The 21,052-nt window shown below is 48.6% G+C and overlaps 2 protein-coding genes across 7 annotated transcripts; one reads left to right on the forward strand and one right to left on the reverse strand.

The window, feature by feature from the left end:
• The first annotated feature begins 994 nt into the window (after nucleotides 1–994).
• LOC120947738 (F-box only protein 11) lies at nucleotides 995–15,233 on the forward strand. 6 transcript variants are annotated; one of them, XM_040363357.2, is made up of 7 exons: nucleotides 995–1,216; nucleotides 3,064–3,701; nucleotides 6,628–8,970; nucleotides 9,059–9,303; nucleotides 9,391–9,571; nucleotides 10,538–11,612; nucleotides 11,692–15,233. In XM_040363357.2, exons 2-7 carry the CDS (start codon nucleotides 3,611–3,613, stop codon nucleotides 11,819–11,821), a joined length of 4,065 nt encoding a protein of 1,354 aa, XP_040219291.2. In that variant the 5' UTR covers nucleotides 995–1,216; nucleotides 3,064–3,610; the 3' UTR covers nucleotides 11,822–15,233. The 6 variants fall into 6 exon arrangements, with proteins under 6 accessions (XP_040219291.2, XP_040219292.2, XP_040219287.2 ...); XM_040363358.2 differs by having other exon boundaries at nucleotides 995–1,206; XM_040363353.2 differs by having other exon boundaries at nucleotides 995–1,174.
• Nucleotides 15,234–17,998: 2,765 nt separating this feature from the next.
• Nucleotides 17,999–19,984, reverse strand: LOC120951538 (adipocyte plasma membrane-associated protein Hemomucin-like). Its single transcript, XM_040370313.2, has 2 exons — nucleotides 19,175–19,984; nucleotides 17,999–19,106 (listed from the first exon to the last, which is right to left on the reverse strand). The coding sequence occupies exons 1-2, from the start codon at nucleotides 19,485–19,487 to the stop codon at nucleotides 18,067–18,069; spliced, it is 1,353 nt and encodes a 450-aa protein (XP_040226247.2). The 5' UTR covers nucleotides 19,488–19,984; the 3' UTR covers nucleotides 17,999–18,066.
• Nucleotides 19,985–21,052: the final 1,068 nt, after the last annotated feature.

Below are 21,052 nucleotides of genomic sequence, written 5' to 3' on the forward strand. Positions count from 1 at the left end.
TCGAATGTTAAAAACTGTTTCAAAAGGTTTGAAACTTTTATATACAGGCAGAATCATATCTAATAATCAATTTAATGTCTAAAATCACCCCCATACTTGCAAAATTACACGCAAGTTAGAGATATTAGCTGGAAACACGAGATTTGGCTTACGCGGAAATTCGCAATATGTGCTATTTTATGGCCGTCTTCGGCCTGTATGTGCTTTTTAGCTGGCACGTTTTTCCATACAAAAAAATCTGAAATTTATCGCAAAAGGACATGAGATTTTTGTGATTTTTCCAAAAACCGGTATTTCCATACAAACGCATGCTTTTTAATTGAACTGTCGGCCAACTATCGAGCGTCCAACTAAAACGCATACCAAATAAAAAGCGTTCAACTATTGAATTCTTACTGTATTTCTATTGGTAGCAAAAACCTCGTTTTTTGAACATTTAATCTTATCATAATTTACACATATTTATATAAATTAACATTTATTAAAAGTATCATATTAAATTAGATGGTTTGAATAATCTGTGCTGTTTTAAATAGTCTGATGCATGTACAAATCTGAATTGTACGGTCTAAATAACTGGGAAACTGAAATTATTCCAATTTGAACTTAAAGCAACTTCATCGATTCGACGGAGTCTAAATTCGCTTGAATTTTGAGCTAGTGGCGCCATCTATTAGATTATCTAAGACACCCACCATTATGTCTCATTTCAACACGCTGATAATTCACCTCAGCTTAGAAATGTACCAACGGTATCTAATTCACCACAGAGAGATTTGCCCAATGCAACACATCCCTCGGTAATGAAACAATTCCATGTAATCAGTGATGAACAGCACATTTTTATCATTTTTAGCGATTGCAAAATTAAGTGATAGTTTTGCAATCATCTTTGAAAAAACGATAATTCGAAGGCTTCAACTGTCAACCATTAGGAATGCGATTGAACGCTTGTCAGCCCGACAGACCATGATGGCGTGTGGTGCAGTGGTACGACCTGCCCAGACACACTTTGCCTTTGCTCGCTGAGAAAGGAGTTGTCCGTGTGCGAAAAATCTGTGGAAAATTATGCAATTTGCATCACGATTTTCGCACCGTACGCGGTCGTAAAGTGCGACAACGGGCGTCGGAAGATGTCGTGCGTGTGACTGTCGTGAAGTGTGGGCTCGAAACGGTAAATTAGTGACCGAAAAATTGGTCGAAAAAGTAGTGTGTGGTAGTTACGTTCTTTCTTTTTTTTTGTTGGTATGGTGTATGTACGCTTGAGTGTGTATGCGTGTGCGTTAGAGTGAAGGGGAAGGAAGGAAAGCTTGCATGAGAGCGTGGCTGCGCTGGTGTGTGTGTGTTTGTGTGTGTATGTGTATGTGTGTGTGTGCGAGCGCATCGTGCGCAGCAAATGGTACAATTCATCTCGTTTTTCAATGTGTTCTCTCTTGCCGTTGTTCGTTCACCGTCCGTCGGTCGTGGTCGTGGATGTGAAAATTGTGTGGAAACAGTGCTCTGGTGCTGCTGCTAGGATGGATTGGTAAAGTCAGGATTGTTCAACAGCATCAGAAGTAAGCGTCAAGGGGTGGGAAGTGCTCTGTCTGCATGAAGGGAGAAAGGATCCACATTAAAATCTCCCCGCTGCCTTGACGAAGCAAAGGTATTTTGCTGGATGAACGGTAGGGTTGATTACGGTAGAGGGTAGCAGTGGAAGCAGCAGCAGCAGCAGCAGCAGCAGCAGCAAGCCAGCAGCCAGCAGCCGGCGGAAGAAAACAGAGCCGAACGAGCTGAACGAAGCAAAGGAGGGAAGCGGAGAAGAGCGCAGCTGAAAAAGGAGAGCTGATTTAAACATTAAAAATGGCCGCATCGCAGGAACCACAACAACATTGTCACTGCAAACGTCACTGCCTGCTTTGAGCGAAAATCCATCTCACAGCCCACCACCACCGAGAAGCGCAGGCACAAATTCTCTTTGTTTGTGGCTGTGTGGCCGTGCGGTGCTGCCAAATAAAACAAAACGGAAACGTAGCAGCAGTAGCGGCATTGGTTGTGTGTTTTAGGGAAACAAAAAAAAAAGATTAAAAAAAAACAACGTACGACGCATTCAACGTTGTACACCAACCCGTGCGTGCCAATGGATTAAAAAGGAAAGGAAAAAATAGGCCCAAAACCTCAGGGCAGACGGCGACGGTGTAGCGAAAAAAATACACAAGGCAAATTATAAATGAGCACATGCAACAAAAAAAAATCACAAAAGAAACGCCAAGAAACAGGAAACACATATGCAAAAACTCCGTCATCAGCATCATTGTGTGTCGCGTGTGTGTGCGCGCGCTGGGCACAGGTACGCTGCCAACAAAGAGGAAGTGTGCGTGTGCGTGAAGCACACTATCCTTTTTCCTATTGTGAATGGATTGTTTATTTTCTTCTTTATGTGTTCCCTATGTTGCAAACGCTCTCCCGTGCACAATACACACACACACGCTTGATGACGTCTGGTTGTACGCGGGTGTCGTCGTCCCCCACCACTCCCGGGAGGATTCCCTTTTTGGTCCCGTGCCATCGTTTGCTGCTTCGTTGCGATTTAGAGCCTGAAAACGGGGTCCCAGCAACCTTTGCTGCTGCCGATCATCCACACACTTTCACACATGTTCGTGCGGTGGAATTGGTTGCGGTTTTCTCGTTGTACAAGCAAAAAGGATACACGACGCACGGTAGAGTCAATGGCATCGCAGCAGGTCGGGACGCGCAATTATAATTAGGCACGCAACAAAGAAACCGTTCCGAATCTGTCTCCGTCTTCTGTGTCCTGCCCCTTTGCATCGAGCTGCTAGAACCATCTACAAAACAAAGTTTTCTGCGGATACTCTGTCTTTCTGGGAACATTTCCCAACTGCCGGAGCAAAACGTATCCTTTCTGTGCTGTGGTGGTTTGTGGTTAAAAGGCAGATGAGTGTGAACACTGCTGTACTCCGCTGGCATTATTGATTACAGCAGTGTGCCATCTATATGTATAAGTGTGTGTGTGTGTGTTTCTACTTTTCTCAACCGTGTATTTTCTCTTCCCTCTTGCACCAGGCCACAGGACATAGGGCGCCCAAATTCGTATACTATCCCGGCAGGTGTGTAAGATCGGGAGCTGGAGGTATTGCTGGCAGTGAAGTGGACTACCGAAATACGCAGTGTTATATCCAATCACATAGCCAAGAATTCGAAGTTACAAGTAAAGGGAAAAAAGCGCTACGGTACACCCTTAAAGTCATCGTCCCGTGCGCACAGTTTTCAGCTACAGCAAACAAACACAAAAAATGCATCAATAGTCGTGCAACAAATTTAAAGGAAGTGGTGTGTGGCCGTCTCTTCCCCTCCCCTCACCCACAAAAATCCCTTTGTGCAGTCCCAGCTGTGTGTAATAGTGGCGAATTGTTGTGCCCGCTACTACTGCGACGAGGCAAACAACAACGACAACAAAAGGAAGCAATTTCAACCTCGGCCGAAGGAAAAGTTTCGCGTAAAACACGCGCTGCTGCTGCGTTTTTGGGTATCACCCCGCGTGTGTGTGTGTGTGTGTGCTTTTTTGTGTGTGTGATTGCGCTGCTTCCTTAACGCGCGTCAATCGAGCAAAATGCCGAGCGCTTCCTTCTCGTCGTCCCGATCGTACGTTCGCCGATCCCGGCGAAAGGGCAACCGAATACCGCTGCCATCGAGAACTTCCGGTAAGTAGTAGGTGGGAATATAAACCACAATAAAACAAAAAAGTTGCAGAATTTTCTTTTTAGGATGTGAAGAAACACTTTCTCCTCTTTCCTCTCACGCCGTGCTCGCCACATTCGTGTTGCACGGTTTTTCCATATGGCACGGAGGATAGACGAGGTTGCTGTGGGATTCTCCTGTTGTTGCCTGCTCCATGGCCTGCTGTTGGTGTGGAAAATGGAACGAAAGGAAAAAAAACGCACACACAAACATGTACAAAGAAAAGGGATGCTGTAAAATGGTGGCCCCCCGATAAGGAAAAATCGTCCACCCTGTGTAAAATTGTATTATGCACACTCATATTTTTCCGCCACATGTTTTTAGTGTACTGCTCAAGCAGATTTTTTTTTGCTGGTTTTGCTAGTATTGCGTTTGCACTGTGCCAAGTCTAGAATTGGCCTCTTCTCGCCGTGTGCTGCATCACATTTGATGCTGCGACCAAAAGCATGTATCATGTGATCATTTTAATTTCGTTTCCATTCCTCTTTTCGTTTCGTTTATTGCATAAAAAATCTATGTTTAACAATAATTAAAGTTATTGATTTTGTAGCAATTAAAATTGGTTAATCAGGCGATGGTGAAAATTCAACTCTTTTAATACTAGCGACTTACCTAGCCAACAAGCGCATTAACATTTGCTAGTCCTCCATTAGCCCTCCATTGCACTGAAGAAAAACATCCCTTGTGTCTTCCCCCTACTTGAAACTGTGCCGTTCTTCACCCCCAAAACGCTTCAGTTTACGCTACATCCCATGGAAATGTGCTGGCGTTGCTGTGTGTGTGTACAAAACACCAGCAACCGAAAACGGCTTTTCCGAGCCCAAAATAATCAACACCAAGTGTGCCTGTGTGTCTGTGTCTGTGTGTGCGCGCCCCAGTGCGTTTGTGTTTGCGTGTAAATGTGTAAACCCCGGTGCAAGCGAAGCGAACACGGAAAAACCTAGCGGTGGAGGGTACTAACGGGTAACAAAACGGAAAAAAGAACTAGAAAATTTATTCAAATGATTGAACCGTTTTTCCTCCCCCCCCCCCCCGCCCACTTTCACTTTCACGAGCAATTCCCCGTGTGCGTCGTGTGTACAGTTAGCCGCCGGTGGTTGGATGCCGTTAAAGCGATATTGCGGAGGGGAGGTTCCGGTATTTTGGGCGAGGGGGGGGGGGGGGGGGTGAGTGCGATGTTGCTGCTGCTGCGGCGGCCTGCTAATGGGGGAGGAGGTAATTCTTGCCTTTACCGCTACCCGGGTGTGCCCTGTTTCAGCCCGTGATTGCAAAATCATAAGTGGAGCTATGAATGTTTGGTGATTGGTTCCGCTAATCCGGCATTCTACATGTGCATGTAATATAGGCTGCACAGTTGTGTACTACTTTACTGCACGTGAGATGAGTATGATTTTGTTTTGTTATTGTAATAACAATCAGCTTAATATATTCGTTTATTTTTAGCTTCACCTGCAAGTTGTCCTAATACGTCAGCAAGAGATGAAATCTGTGCGACACACATACGCAAGGCATGGGGTGACGGGAGACGGGGTACGGGGATTAATAACTGTTTGTCATAAAAATGGCTTAAGCACACTCGCGGTCAGCGAAACACCCATCACGACGCGACGGATCTAAATCTGCACGGATTTTAAATTTAGAGCTGCAACGGCAGTAGAAACGAACCTCGTTGGTTGTGGTGCATCCTTTTTGCGGTGTTTTTTGCCATCTTCTTTGGGGCTCCGAAAGGAAATGCTTTTCGCTAGCGGAAGACTGTTGAAGACTGTTGTAAAGTGCGGTAGTGGATTGAATTGTAACAAACCATTCGCATATTTCGCTCGTTGGTAATTATTAACATGGGATTTAGCTCGAATGAAGTAGCTTGGGTGCACAATGTAAGCCCTTTGCTACCTTTTAGGGTTTGTTCTCACCACAGCTTTAACGTTTGCTAGGCTCACGAAACGTGGGCCTGTGTATCATTATTAATAGCTTCCGGAGAGTGAGCAAAGGGGGCAAAGGGCCACCGTCGTACTATAAACGCACTCACGCACGTTCACACCCCTCCCGAAACATGGGATTCAGACAAACACGGCGCAATGCAAGCGCATACAGCACATACACACACGCAGACAGCAACACGAATGAGATGCTGTGCGCCGTGCGGTCGTCGTCTTCAGGGGGGGGAGCGTTCCACACAAACTCGAGCCAAGGTGGAAGGTGGTCGACCGGAAAGAAACTGTGTGGGCGCACGGAGAACACCATCTTCGGGCCCCGCTGGTCGGTTTTTGTGTGTGTACAGAAATAAATTCTAACTACTGAAGAAGGGAGCACTCTCTCTCTCTCTCCGTCGTCGTCTCCATCGTTTGACGGTATTCATACGTTTTCCCTTTCCAAAAAAACGCGCATACGGCGGTAAGGGGTGGGAAAGGCAAGTCGAACAGGCTGAAAATATCCCTCCCGACACGACATTTTTCCATCGGAGGAGGATCCTCGGATAAATCGGTCGCCGCGGCGGCGGTGTAGATCACTTTCTCCCGAACGCGACGGTGTTTTGCTCGATCGCGCCTTCCCCGTACACCCTCCAAACCGCTTCAGTCCAGTCCAGGAGGAAGTAATGAGGACGATGAACGAGTAGAAACCGGAGAGGAATGTCACCGCTGGTCGAGGTGTCCCGTGGAATGATGTTATTTTAATCCAAAAAAGAAATAATTGCTGTTAGGGGAAATTGGTCTATCATTTCACCAATGTTCTATTAATGTTTACACAGATTCAGTTCAGAATCGTCAGCCTAACTTTTGAAGAGTCATTTTTTGTTGTGCCTTTGTTTGTATGACTTCAAAACGGTTAAATTCTGTCTACTAATAATAGGCCACCTGAAAACTAATACTACTCTCTTCTCTCCCTTTCCAGCAATCTGCGAACAGAACATTCCAGCACCGAACGTCGGTGCAGCCTTGTCGTCCAATGGCGGTGGCAGCAGTGGCGGAGCGGGCAGCGGTCCGGCCGTGACGGCAGCAGCCCCACCGACAGCCGGCACCGGGCCCACGACAGCCGTCAGCACCACAATCAACAGCACCACCACTAGCAGTACCTCCGTCAGCTCGTCCACATCCAACGCTCCTTCCACGTCCTCGTCCGCGTCGTCTTCGGCCACGTGCTCATCGTCCGCATCGACAAGCTCCGCCTCAACGGCACTAGCGACAGCCGGCAACAGTGCGACTTCCATCAACGGCATCATGTCCGTTGCATCCTCGTCCTCCTCCTCGGCCACCTCATCCTCGTCCATGATGGCGCCGCCCCCCGGTGTCTGCACATCGGCGGCAGGGATGGCCGGCTTCGGTAGCGGCAGCTTCAGCGCCAGCTCCACAACCAACGCGGAGCTGGTCGGTCCACTGGGGATGGGCTGCGGTTCCGGTGCCGCTGGAACCTCGTCCTCCACGACCACCTCGTCGCAGTGTCTGTCGGCGATATCGGCTTCACTGTACGCGATCGTCGGATCGGGCACTACTGGGGCTGCTTCCTCCTCAGGCGTCGCCACGTCGTCGTCCGCGTTCGGCGGTTCCAGCACTTCCTCCTCCACTTCCATATCAGGGACGGCCGGAGCGGCGGGCACGTCGACGTGCGGACTGGCCGGCCCCGTATCCTCTGTGACACTGTCGGAGGTGAAGCAGAGCTCCAACTCGCCATACGATCTGCGCAAAAAGTCCCCACTGACGGCGCAAGACTCTGCTAGCGGTGGTGGAACTGGCGGAGGAGGAGGTGGTGGAGGAGGAGGAGGAGGAGGCGGATGGTTAGCAGGAGGAGGAGGCGTGGGTGGTGGTAACGGTCCAGCAACGTCTACCTCGTCCACGGCATCGTCCTCCGGTGCGTTGGCAGGCAACTCGTCGTCGGCGGGATGTTCCTCGTCCAGTGCCGGCCCGTCCGCACCGTTCGGCCTAGGGTGTGGCGTGGCATCTTCCTCCTCATCTAGTATTAGTGGCAACAACTGCTCGCCAGCTGGCAGCGGCGGCAATGGTGGCAATCTGCTCCTTCACCATCACCATCACCATCAGCAACAGCAGCAACAGCAGCAGCAACAGCAGTATCAGTCCTCGGGCGGGTACGATCCGAACGCGGCCGCCTACATGCTGCCGGCCCGCAAGCGTCCCCGGCGCACGTACTCGAACAGCAACGAGGTCGGCACGTCGATGGCAGCGGCCACCATGCCCCAGCAGCCGACGGCGGCCGCCGCCGCACTGCTTGCCGCGACGGGCGGCGGCTCGTCCGCCTCCTCCTCCGTTGCCTGCCGGCCGGCGGCGACCGCGGCCGTGGTGGCGCTCACCTCCCCGGCCACCCCGTCACCGCCGATGGCGACCGCGTCGGTGGCGATGGCGGGCACGATGTGTATGCAGTCGGCGGCCCACTACCTGCAGTACGAGATGCCGGACGAGGTGCTGCTCACGATCTTCTCCTACCTGTACGAGCAGGATCTCTGCAGGGTGGCGCTCGTCTGCAAGCGCTTCCAGACGATCGCGAACGACAAGGAGCTGTGGAAGCGCCTGTACCAGAACGTGTACGAGTACGATCTGCCGCTGTTCAACCCGGAGCTGTGTAAGTTTGTGTTCGTGAAGCCGGACGAGGCGGACTACGCGAACCCGTGGAAGGAGAGCTTCCGGCAGCTGTACCGGGGCATACACGTGCGGCCCGGCTACCAGGACCGGCGGTACCAGGGGCGCACGATCGCGTACTTCAACACGGTGCAGGGCGCGCTGGACTATGTGGACGAGAAGAACACGGCGGGCGGCAACAGCGGCGGCAGTAACGGTGGCGCTAGCGGGAACGGAAACAATGGTATGGGCGGTAACAACAACAATAGCAATAACAACAACAACAACAACGGTGATGATATCGGAGCAGCTGCTGGAGGAGCGGCGACCGCCGGTGCCGGAGGTGTTGGTGAGACGCTGGCGACCGGTAGCTTAATATTCCTGCACAGCGGCACGTACCGGGGCGAGCTTCTGGTGATCGATTCGGACGTGGCGCTGATCGGGGCGGCCCCGGGCAACGTGGCCGAGTCGATCATTCTCGAGCGGGAGTCCGAATCGACGGTAATGTTTGTGGAGGGCGCCAAGCATGCGTACATCGGGCATATGACGTTAAAGTTTTCGCCGGACGTTACGTCAACGGTGCCGCACCACAAGCACTACTGTCTGGAGGTGAGCGACAACTGCAGCCCCACGATCGATCACTGCATCATCCGGAGTACATCGGTTGGTAAGTGTATATACTGTCTCTCGCATCGATAGCTATTAGACCGTGAGCACCGTTGACCGATTTGTCTCCTTCCCTTTTCTACGTACAGTTGGAGCCGCTGTTTGTGTGATCGGCGTCGGTGCCAATCCGCTGATCAAGTACTGCGACATCAGCGACTGCGAGAACGTGGGCCTGTACGTGACGGACTACGCGCAGGGCACGTACGAGCACAACGAGATCAGCCGGAATGCGCTGGCCGGCATCTGGGTGAAGAACTACGCTAGTCCAATCATGCGCGAAAACCACATCCACCACGGGCGCGACGTGGGCATCTTTACATTCGACAATGGCATGGTACGCTGGTCGTCGCTTGTGCACCTTTCTCTGCCGCTTGCTGTAACACACGTTCCTGTTTTTTTGTTTTCCATTTTCCGCTTCCAGGGTTACTTTGAGAAGAATGACATCCACAACAACCGAATAGCGGGCTTTGAGGTGAAGGCGGGCGCCAACCCAACTGTGGTGAAGTGCGAGATACACCACGGCCAAACCGGTGGCATCTACGTGCACGAGAACGGGCTGGGCCAGTTTATTGAGAACAAAATCCATTCCAACAATTTTGCGGGTAAGTTCAAGCGGCCACAGGAAGATGATCTGGGGTTTGCTTTAGTGATGGGAAATATTAAGTTTTTATCGCAATCGATTCCGGCTAGCTCCGAAGTTTTCTGGAATCGATTCCGGATAGTAGGTCCGGAATCGACTCCGGAATCAGAATCGGTTTCGGAATCGAAATCTGTTCCAGAATCGGAATCAGTTCCGGAGTCGAAATCGGCTCCGGAATCGGTTCCGGAATCGATATAAGTTCCGGAATCAAAATCGGCTCCGGAATCGGAATTGACTTCGACTTCGGAGTGCGGTTTCGGCATCTCCATAAGCATAGGCATTTGAATCCAATGATGATCCGTTTGGTCCGTAATGGTCTGTGTCCGTAATGGATAGCCGTAAAGAATCAAAATTTGCTTGTAAACGATTCATACTCATGGAGATTCCCAGACTGATTTCGCTTCTGAAATTTCTTATTTCAATTCAATAACTGATTCTTATTTCAGAGCTAATCCCATTTCTGGAGTCAATTCTGATTCCGTTACCGGGGCCACTTGCGATTCCCAGGTCGATTCCGATTCCAGAACCGATTCCGATCGCAGAATCCGCTCCGGGATCGGATCCGGAATCGGCTTCGGAATCGGCTCCGAAATCTTCTCCGGGATCGGTTCCGAAACCGACTCCGGAATCAGCTCCGGAATCGATTCCAGAATATGCTTCGGAATTGACTTCGGAATCGACTTCGGAATCGGAATTGATTCCAATATCGGACTTGATTCCAACATAGGAATCTACTCCAGAATCGGCTCCGGAATCGACTCCGGAATCGGAATCGGTTCCAACATTGGAATCGGTTATGAAATTAATTCCGAACACGGAATCGTAAATGGGTAGGCCCGATTCCGAGCTCCCACCACTAGTTTGCTGTGACAAGAAGCAATTCGATTAATTGACCCGTAATTTGTGTCTACCACTTCCCCGTGCACAGGTGTGTGGATTACGTCGAACAGCAATCCCACGATCAGAAAGAATGAGATCTACAACGGGCACCAGGGCGGCGTGTACATCTTCGGCGAGGGGCGCGGACTGATCGAGCACAACAACATCTACGGCAATGCGCTGGCCGGCATACAGATACGCACGACGAGCGATCCGATCGTGCGGCACAACAAGATCCACCACGGCCAGCACGGCGGCATCTACGTGCACGAGAAGGGGCAGGGGCTGATCGAGGAGAACGAAGTGTACGCCAACACGCTGGCGGGCGTGTGGATCACGACCGGCAGCACGCCGGTGCTGCGGCGGAACCGCATCCACTCGGGCAAGCAGGTCGGCGTGTACTTCTACGACAACGGGCACGGCAAGCTGGAGGACAACGACATCTTCAACCATCTGTACTCGGGCGTGCAGATCCGCACCGGCAGCAATCCGGTGATACGGGGCAACAAGATCTGGGGCGGCCAGAACGGGGGCGTGCTGGTGTACAACGGGGGGCTCGGGCTGCTCGAGCAGAACGAAATCTTCGACAACGCGATGGCGGGCGTGTGGATCAAGACCGACTCGAACCCGACGCTGCGGCGGAACAAGATCTACGACGGGCGGGACGGTGGCATCTGCATCTTCAACGGGGGCAAGGGCATCCTGGAGGAGAACGACATCTTCCGCAACACGCAGGCGGGCGTGCTGATCTCGACCCAGAGCCACCCGGTGCTGAAGCGCAACCGGATCTTCGACGGGCTGGCGGCGGGCGTCGAGATCACCAACAACGCGACCGCGACGCTCGAGTACAACCAGATCTTCAACAACAAGTTCGGCGGCCTGTGCCTGGCGAGCGGCGTGCAGCCGATCGTGGGCGGGAACAAGATCTTCAACAACCAGGACGAGGTGGAGAAGGCGGTGTCGGGCGGGCAGTGTTTGTACAAGATTTCGTCCTACACCTCGTTCCCGATGCATGATTTCTACCGCTGCCATACGTGCAATACCACCGATCGCAACGCAATCTGTGTGAATTGCATCAAAACGTGCCACTCCGGTCATGACGTTGAGTTTATACGCCATGATAGGTAAGTGTGTGTGTGTGTGTGTGTAGGTTTGGTTTGTTTTAGAAGAAGCTAAATGTACGAATCTTATCGTTTGTTTCAGATTTTTCTGCGACTGCGGTGCCGGTACGCTGACCAACCAGTGCCAGCTACAGGGCGAACCGACGCAGGACACCGACACGCTGTACGATTCGGCGGCGCCGATGGAATCCCACACGCTGATGGTGAATTAGAAACGCCCAGGGTGCAGGGTGTGCAGAAACACATTTCTCGGGCCGAACAAAACAAACACAACAGTGTGTGTACAGAATGGGGAAAACCGAGAAACGAGTCTAGTGGGCTTTTTTCTAAAAGGATAACGGTGAATAGCGGTTTGCCTCCGCCTTTGCTCCGTCGCCTTGTCCGTCGTGCACTGTTGGAAATGGAACTGTTCTGCTGATATCGATCACTTTAAACAAATCACGGCAATCACTTTAAGTAAGGGAGCCAAGGTTCCCGCCGACCCGGTACACTGGATGGTACGCACCCTGGCGGTGGCCACCAATACATACGCGGGGTTGGCGCGCACATGGTTCGAAGCAATTGCGCAGCGTAATAAGCGATAGTATTTTACTGTGTAAGGTTTTTTTTTTTTGAGGAAGGGGGGGACAATTCATACGGATTTAAGGGGATGATTGTGTGCTTGTGTATGTGTGTGTGTGTCGGTATGTGTGTTTGCGTGTACGTGTGCGTCGTGTGTAAGCTCCTATATCTCGTGTCTGTGCTTGCGGCCATTTCAGTTTGTGCGTGTGTGTGTGTGCGTCAGTAGTAGTGTGTGTGTGCGTCGAGCGACTTTGTGTGTGTGTGTGTATGTGTGCTGTACGTGTTCGAAAAAAAACACGAAATTTTCCCCTGTTTTGAGGTAGTGTTCGTCACACACAGTAAACCATGAAAAATGAAAACACACCCCCAGACAATGCAAATGCCGCCTAGGAGAAAGGGTCCACTGCAGAGGGGTGGTCCAGCAGAGGGATTGCACGGAGGGATTACAAGTATTATTGTGCGTTAGTTTAGGTTCTGTGCGACGAATATAGATTGATATCGTGTCCTCGTTCTGGTGGCTTGGATTGTGCAACTGATTTGGCCGGTACCTTTTCAGCGCTTTCTACTACTGCACGCTACACACCTGCAGACGAAATCAATCTTGTCCATTGCAATCGAAGAAAATTGATATTAATTGCCACCTCAGCTGGCTTGGGGGTGGGGTTTTGGGGCAGCAGTTCCGGCGTGAGTGTCCCCCCAGACCCAGGATTCGGGTGGATCATCCTGCTCACAGTCATATCATCATTACACTACTCATACTGTAAGCTTAAGCCATTCTCTGCTACGATACGGCAGCTCTCGGAAGGAATCGCTTCCTCTTCGCCTGTTCCTTTTATTTTGCGTGTTTTGTTTCGAGGAGCCGCTTTCGTCCAGCGAAAGCATGACTCCTCCGCCATAAATCGTTCGGTGTGTGAAGATTGAATTAGTTTAGGTTGTCTTGTTATAGTTAGTACGAACCACAGAGCAAGCGGCTGCTTGCTGCTGTAGACTGGCATACATTTAACTTTTCATTTGCTTTTTATTTCGTTCTTTGCTGTCTCACTTTACTTACCGGCACAAAAAAAAGGAAATAGCTAGCCTTTCATTGCTCGTAAAAAGACTGTTTTTTAACCCGGCAATTCGTACGTTCGTTTGCATCTTCCCGGAAAATCAAAACGATGGCAATCATATTTACTCCTTGAAGTGGAACTTGTTCTGGCAAAAAGGGTTTTTCTTCCTGCACAAATTAAAAGGGTTGCATATTTTCCTCTCCCGGCAGGTCTTAAAGACACTTCCCGTTCATTGTGTCTCGTGGGACAGGTTTTTGTGCACAAAAAGGAAGCAAAAGGAATCCCTTTCTAAGTTAAACTACTAATTTACAAGTACAAACACACACACACTCCACTGCTGCAAGATGGTGTTTTCAGAATTACAGTTATACCGAAAGTACCGCAACAAAAGGACTCCCCCGGGCTCCACAAACCACAAATTCAAAACATACACACACACACACATGCAAGTTCAAAGAGAATCCGAGATGATGGAGCCGAAAAGCATACAATCCCGCGTCCCAGTGCATTTATCTGTGTTAGTACAGGATCTTATCGTATGATTCGTGATCGTATTTCTATTATTGTATTTCACCTACGGTATATATGTTAAAGCTAATCTCTAAATTATAGTAACGCGTCCTCTCCCCTCGTTTCCCACTTCTTCACTTCCTCTCGTCTGCTCCTGTATGATATTATTGTGTGCTCGCTGTAGTGCTCGCTCGTGTGACCCAAATGTGGGGTTTTTTTTAAAGCACGACAGACAATTGATAGAGCAAAATGATAGAGATAACTGCGAGGAAAAACCCGAAAAACAAATGAAAAAAAAAACAAACAAACTCAGCAGCATGATACAATTAGAGTAATGCAAAAGAAGAGCAAAAAAACATGAAGGCAGGCGCTTGATAAAACAAAAACAAAACAAAAAACACGTAAAATCGAATGAATGTTTGCAGATGCTTTTGTTTCTTTTCTTTTTTAAATACTGTGTTACAATAATGAGTTTAGTTTAAGTGTCTCTGTGTCTATCTGTAGTCATCAGTCATCCCCGGGTGCAGATTGAACCTTCTTCTAACGCCCAGACCCCCGCCCAACACACAAACTGCTTTTGGTACATCGTCTACATAATCGTACTTGTAATTGGAATCGATCGTGATTGTGCGTGTGTATGTGCGTGTGTGTGTGCGTGTATGTGTGTGAGAGTGTGTCTTAAGAGCGTGTACTCTTTTAAACAAATTCCATGTGTTTAGCGTCTTAATTTAGTAAAAGGGGTGGGGGTCGAATGATGAGGGAATTGAGAGATGAAGCAGGGCGGGAGGGATGAAGGGTAAGGGAATATGTGTGCGTGCGTGTGTGTGCGTGTGTGTGTATCGTTGTAATTGTATAAATTATTATCACGCGTATATCGTCGTTTAGGTTATAAAACACTTTTTTTTTATTATTATTAGATCTATAGTTTACCACCACTCGGCGCTCTCATTTTATTACGTTAGGAGAAAAAAAACACATATTTATAGGATCGAATTATAGTTTTAATAACAAAGCCGCGTAACAAATGTACGTATATTATACACACCCACACAGACACACTATTGGACATAAGGCGCGATCAAATTCTACCGTAGGGCGATAGCGCCTACTCCCTCCCGGGCGTGCGTACACTGTTGAGCCTTGCCCCATGCCATCATCCTTCCCGCGGCACACGTGTACACGGATTGTCTCTCTAAAAACAAAATGCTACAAACACAGCTGCGTGTGTGTGTGTGTGTATTAATATTTTATTACTTGGTAGTGTAAGTCTCTCGCAACAATAACAAAACACACACGTGTCGTAGTCGTAATGATGGATGGGTGCGGGGCAACAAGCCACTAGTGTGTACGCTCTGGAGGTGCGCGTGCTACTAAACGGCCTACTAGGAGTAGGATCGCTCGCAGTATGTGTTTTTGGAAAGTACGCTATAACAACAACAACAAAAGGGATAACTTTATTATCGATTCATTTTTAATGCCTATATAAAGTACAGCTGTATGAGAATTTTGAGTTTTGTTTTGTTTTTCTTTTCTATTGAGTGGGAAATGGTGGGGCGGTGGGGAATTGTTTTATGTTTTATTTTCGTTTTTATTTTCTCCATCCAGGTTCGGGAAAGCAAGAAACAGATTGAAAGAAAATGTTTGAAAACAAACAAATCGAACAAAACACCCTGGAATGAGTAAAGAGGAGAGGTGCACAACACACAGTATTATCACCAGTAATCTCTTCTCGCCATGTGTAACCAATACCAGACCGGTCTGGGGAGAAGAACCAATCGCCAATGCTCCCTCTATTCTCGAACGAACCCAAAAAACACACAAGGCAGCGCGAAACGGGGAAGTTCGACCAGCGATTAGCGTTAAGACAAGCAATAAGCAATTCATTATCGTCGGACACGATCGATCGATTTAAAACATTTAGACATGTAGGGGCAACATACATATTTACATATATAAATACATTACAAAAATATATATATATGTCACATCGCACACAGGAAACGATGCTAATGGAAACTATTTTGATTTAACGAAGTTAATACATGATAACGAATGGGGAAGAATAGTACACCAGAAAAGAAGCAGCGCGCAATCGATCGATGACGGATGGAATGATGATCGTACAATTAGGAAACGCGATCTTTTCTTTTCGTACTCGATGAGCGAAACAAATGACATTGAATGTTCCAGCTCTGAACTTGACGGATATACGAAAAGCATTAAAATCAAGTACATACTATCAGCATATTGGAAGACGGGTGCAACAAAATCATTCTCAACCTTTTGGTTCGTTGCGTTGCTTGACTGAACAAAATAAATTAACACACACATACACACACACATCTACAATTCGGTACTAATTTATGCACGACTGTGTAAATACAACTCTTCGTTAGAGATAGTGAATTAAATCGATCACAATGTGCGCAATATCACCACATTTTAATTGAACGGGTGTTGGAAAGCGAAATTGTGAACCGGACCCCGGAAGTATTATAAATCCACACACACAAAAAAAAATGAAGTAAAAAACAGAACTACAATGCAATGTCCAAAATCTCTGTCTCTATTACTCTCTCTCTCTCTAACACACTATCTTTCGCAGATTTTCTAAACTTCCTTCCTCCCTTTTCCCTGTAATTGTAAATGTGAAGGAAATGTGTATTTTTTGTTCGTCTTTGTTTGTAAGGAAGCGAGTATCCTTATCCCAAAAAAGTTCTTACAAAGATTAGTTGGTGCGGAATTAGTGTGAGCGTAAGAAGCATCGTAGCAGATTAATACATCACATTAAGCAGCACAATTGGCATTCCGACCAGTTCGTACTATAATATTGCAACAGGTTAAACAGTGTAGGAATTGCGATAAAAAACCCGTTTAGAGTCGAAGGACACAGGACTGGAAGACGGAATATAAGCGCGTGGAACCCTATTTGCAACTCGTTTTGGTGTGTAACACGTAAAGAATATAAAGTAAAGGTTGGCGTTTTTTAAACTCTAATAAACTCCCCCCAATAGCTCACCCCCTAATGCCCCTTCCAAATTCATACAAAACACAATAACTTGCATGGGAAATTCGAAAAAAAATGCTCACACTTTGGAAGTTTGCAATTTAGGGAAGAAACAACAATTCGCTTCGGTACCGCATTCATATGGGGAGAAAAACCCTGCAAAAAAACGATGTTTTGAGCGCAAAAATGAACAATTGATGGGGCAGCAAATAAGTACACTAAACTAAACTACCGAAACTAAACTACTACTAATCATAACGAAAGTGAAGGAGGAAAGCACGTGGTGCGCAACACCGAACACCGGTGGTAGTAACGGAAATTCGTAACGAACGGATGCGCATGTGGTGCAAAGAAATATCTTACAAACAAGAATGGAAAGTAGTTAAGCTTATAACAATATAAAAAGGAAACAAAATATTACCATTTGCGGTGGGTGTGGCGACAGACAGATCTCGCATCGGCGACAGAGCCTCTCCAAAGCAGCCAACAATTTAAGAGAAAGAGAGAAAGGGCGAGAGAGGAGGAGAGAGAGAGACAGAACGCCAGACTCAACAGGAAGACTTGATATAGTAGAATTAAATAAAAAACGAAAGAAAACTGATAAGGAAAGAAGGGAAAACGCTAAAGCCAGGCATCTGAGACGGTAGGTGAGGAAAAATCGCTCTAATTGATCATTATTATAAAAAAAACCAATGGGAAGGTGTGATTGATTAAATTGTGTTTATTTGTGTGTCTGATGAATATTTAAAGAACAAAAGTAAAATCAATAAAAGAACAAGAAAAAGACGAAGAAGATGCAGAAGAAGAAGAAAGAGAAGAAGAAGAAAAAGGAGAAGAAAGAGAAAAATAGAAGAAGAAGAAAAACAAGACGAAGAAACAGGAGGAGAAGAAGAAGAAGAAGAAGAAAGAGAAGAAGAAGAAGAAGAAGAAGAAGAAGAAGAAGAGAATCAAGTTGCAAACTAGTAACAAAGATAAAAGCAAGAGAAAGCTGTAATAGTAAACGAAAAAAAGCCAATGGGTAAATGAAACAGCATTAATTAAATCGTACGTCTTAAAAAAAGAGAGAAAAATGCCGAACAGAAGAAGAACCAAACCAGCTCCTATCAGTAGCGTAGGAAAAAGCGAGGATAAAAGGAACGAAGAAAAAGGAGAGATGAATGAGGTATAAGCAAAGCAGAAAATAAAACCAACAACCAAACAACACAACACAACAACAAAACTGATATTTATAAACTAAAGGAAAGCGAAAACTTAAATAAATGTAAATTGTACTTGGTTCGAGTTTTATTGCAAACGAGCTCGAGTTCCGGAAAGAAGAAGTCCCGCAATTCTACAGTTCCTCCCTAGAGGGCGCTTCGGTTGCGGGTTGCTTTCGGTCCACTTTCCCGCCCCTCAGCACGGCCAGCGTGTCGGGCGTTAGCTTCACCCGTCCCAGCCACTGGTTGACGGGCGAGCCGAGCAGCAGCTGGTCCGTCCCGGGGACGGGCACGGCCTGCGAGATGACATGGCTGGACGTGTCGTCGTTGTGCAGTGCCAGCACGATATTACCCTCCCAGTCCATCCGCAGCACGGTACCACGGTCCGGGAACAGTGGCACCAGCCCCCCGAGGTGGCCAATATGATGCGTCACCCAGAGCGCAAAGTCGCTGCCGGTCGCGTCGTACCACAGCCGGAACGGGGCCTCCACCAGCACGAACAAACGCACCAGCAGCCGGCGCAAGTTTGGGAACGGTGCCAGCATACCGACGAACGAGGGATTGCTCTCGTCGGCCGCAATGACCAGCCCGACCCAGAACCCGGTCGCATCGCCGTTTAGATTGTCCACCGCACCGGGCAACCCGTCGACGAACACGTCGTGCGTGCCCGCCTTCGGTCCCTTCAGGTAGTACCGCCGGATCAGCTGGCCACCGAGCTCGCCGACCAGCACGAAGCTTTCGTCCGGGCTGAGCACGACACCGTTCGCGCCGTACACCTCGTCGATCAGGACGCGGCTCCTGCCCTCGGCACGGGAGTAGTGCAGCAGCCGGCCGGACGGATTGCACAGCAGCGCCTGGATCGCGTCCTCGAAGATAAAGTCGGACGCCGTGTCCGACCAGTAGAAGTCACCGTTGCGCGCGACCGCCACCCCGTTCGGGATGTTCGGTTGGCGGGTGCGCAGCTTTCGGGCCGCCTCCGACGACGACGAAGACGATTGCTCTCGATCCTCCACGATGATGGCTTTGTCCTTCGGGACGAGCAGCTTCTTGTCGCCCGTTTTAATGTGCACCTGCCAGATGCCGAGGTACGGGTCGGCCACGATGAGATTGTTCCCTTTCGTATCGAAATCGAGCCCCAGCGGCCGTCCGCAGATCCGTTCCGAGTAGGTGCCGACTGAGAAAAAGGGGCAACAGCATTAACACCTTTTTCGCACGCTCATTCGCTCATCATCCTGCACTTACCACAGTCCGGCCCGAGCTTGGCCACCGTGCGCACCGAACCCTGGTCGCCCAGCTCCAGTATCTTGCCACCGTAAACCGTAACGTAGGTAGCGTTACCGCGCACCGCAATTCCTTCCGGCTGCTGGAGGCCGCCCTCGTGCAGCCGTTCCGCTCCGTTAAGCAGCTGGTTCGGGGCCAGCACGCCGGCCAGCGGTCGGGCCGGCACGATGCTGATCGGCCTGAACGGGAACACCGTTTTCGGCGGCAGGCCAGGCAGAACGGCTATCAGCAACAGCACCACGCCCGTCTTGAACAGCTTACTCTTCAGTCCCATCTTTTTTTTTCCAGAAAGAGGGTGAAGATTTGCTAAAGCGATTTTTCCTTTCCTCCACTGACACTATGCTTTGTCCACACACTTTGTCCACCACCAACCGAAATACTGGTCACACTTTGAATTATTTTAGAAAACAAACGTAATATCTTCCAGTCCGCGAACGTTCGCGTCCGTTACGTTCGGCGGTGCGTTTGCGTATAAGTGCACAATGCTTACGCCAAATGGCCGGTCGCGCGAACGGTACGCGCAAGAGATGTTTATTTCGAACGAATTACATCATCCCGCTGTGCGCTGTGTTGTGGCTGTGTGTGGGATAAATAATCAAATCCAAATCGCCTCCACGATTGAACTGTACAGACTGACTGACACCGAATCGACACCGTCGACGGTGGATCGCGCTGTAATGGTTCAACGGAAGAGGGTAGAAGCTTTTTTTGGGTGGTCGATTAACGCAAACCAAGAAACTCCCGTGGTGGTGTTGGTGTTGGTGCGTGCGTGCGTGTGTTGCTGTAATGTACATTGGGGTGGAGGTTGAGCCAGGTTCTTGGTTACCAGACCACGAAGAAGAGACAGAGACGCAGTGGTGTCGAACCGGATCGAAGAAGGCAACGATCGGTCCCATACACGTAGCTTCAAGACTTCCCAAAACGATGGGGTGTTCGTCGACAGACGAGAGGACGTTTTGTGTTCGACACCCCTGGCACCCAGAACGGGTTGGCTTTGCGCTGCATTGCACGCATAAGCTAGCCACGGGGTAACCGAACCGAAGAAGCAGCAGGTGTGTGTGCGTGCGTGTTTCTTCCTTGCGTTCTCTTTTGTTGCGTACATCCTCTTTGCATCCCTCCCCTTCTCGTGCTTTTTCTCTGGAGGAAGACGCATCATTGTTTGGAAAGGGGTGGTTCTGGCCGAGGTGGTAAGCAAAGATTGAAGACTTATGAAGACCGGTTTTTTTTATTCTTGAAGTCTCTTTATGGGCTAATGTGCTTTCTAGAAAAATGAGAAAAAAAGCGAATCAATGTGTGTGTGTGTACTTTGCTGGAAGGAGTGAGCATAAGCATTACATTCTACGCTACGGGCTATGAGTCAGCTGTTGTAGTGATGTTAAATGTGAGATTTTTAAATCACATACATGTAGGACCAATATAACTATGACGAAACTAACACGATCGATTACACACGCGCTGGAATGTCATTGATTATCTGATGAGTTCCATTCCCCTGGATATCTATGGATAGATAAGAAGTACCTCATTTTGGAGGAATTACTTCATGAGGTTCATTCATTATTGGGTGCGATCAGTAGGGAACGATTGCAAGGCTTATTGCATCAGACCAAGCGATATGCTTGTGTACTCTTGATGCAGACAAAACAACAAACTGATTTTCTGTAGAGTTCCGGGTGTTGTTGACTTTTATGCTGAATCATGTCTGCCAGTTGACTGATGAGTGTACCATTGGACGATTTTTTGCTCATTTCTGAGAGTGAGCAGAACGAATGAGACCAAACCACCCGTTAGATAGGGATCATTTCTGACTGTATTCAATTATTTGTGTTCAATTTAATC

This window comes from Anopheles coluzzii, chromosome 2 (assembly GCF_943734685.1).
Source record: "Anopheles coluzzii chromosome 2, AcolN3, whole genome shotgun sequence".
Classification (NCBI taxonomy): domain Eukaryota; kingdom Metazoa; phylum Arthropoda; class Insecta; order Diptera; family Culicidae; genus Anopheles; species Anopheles coluzzii.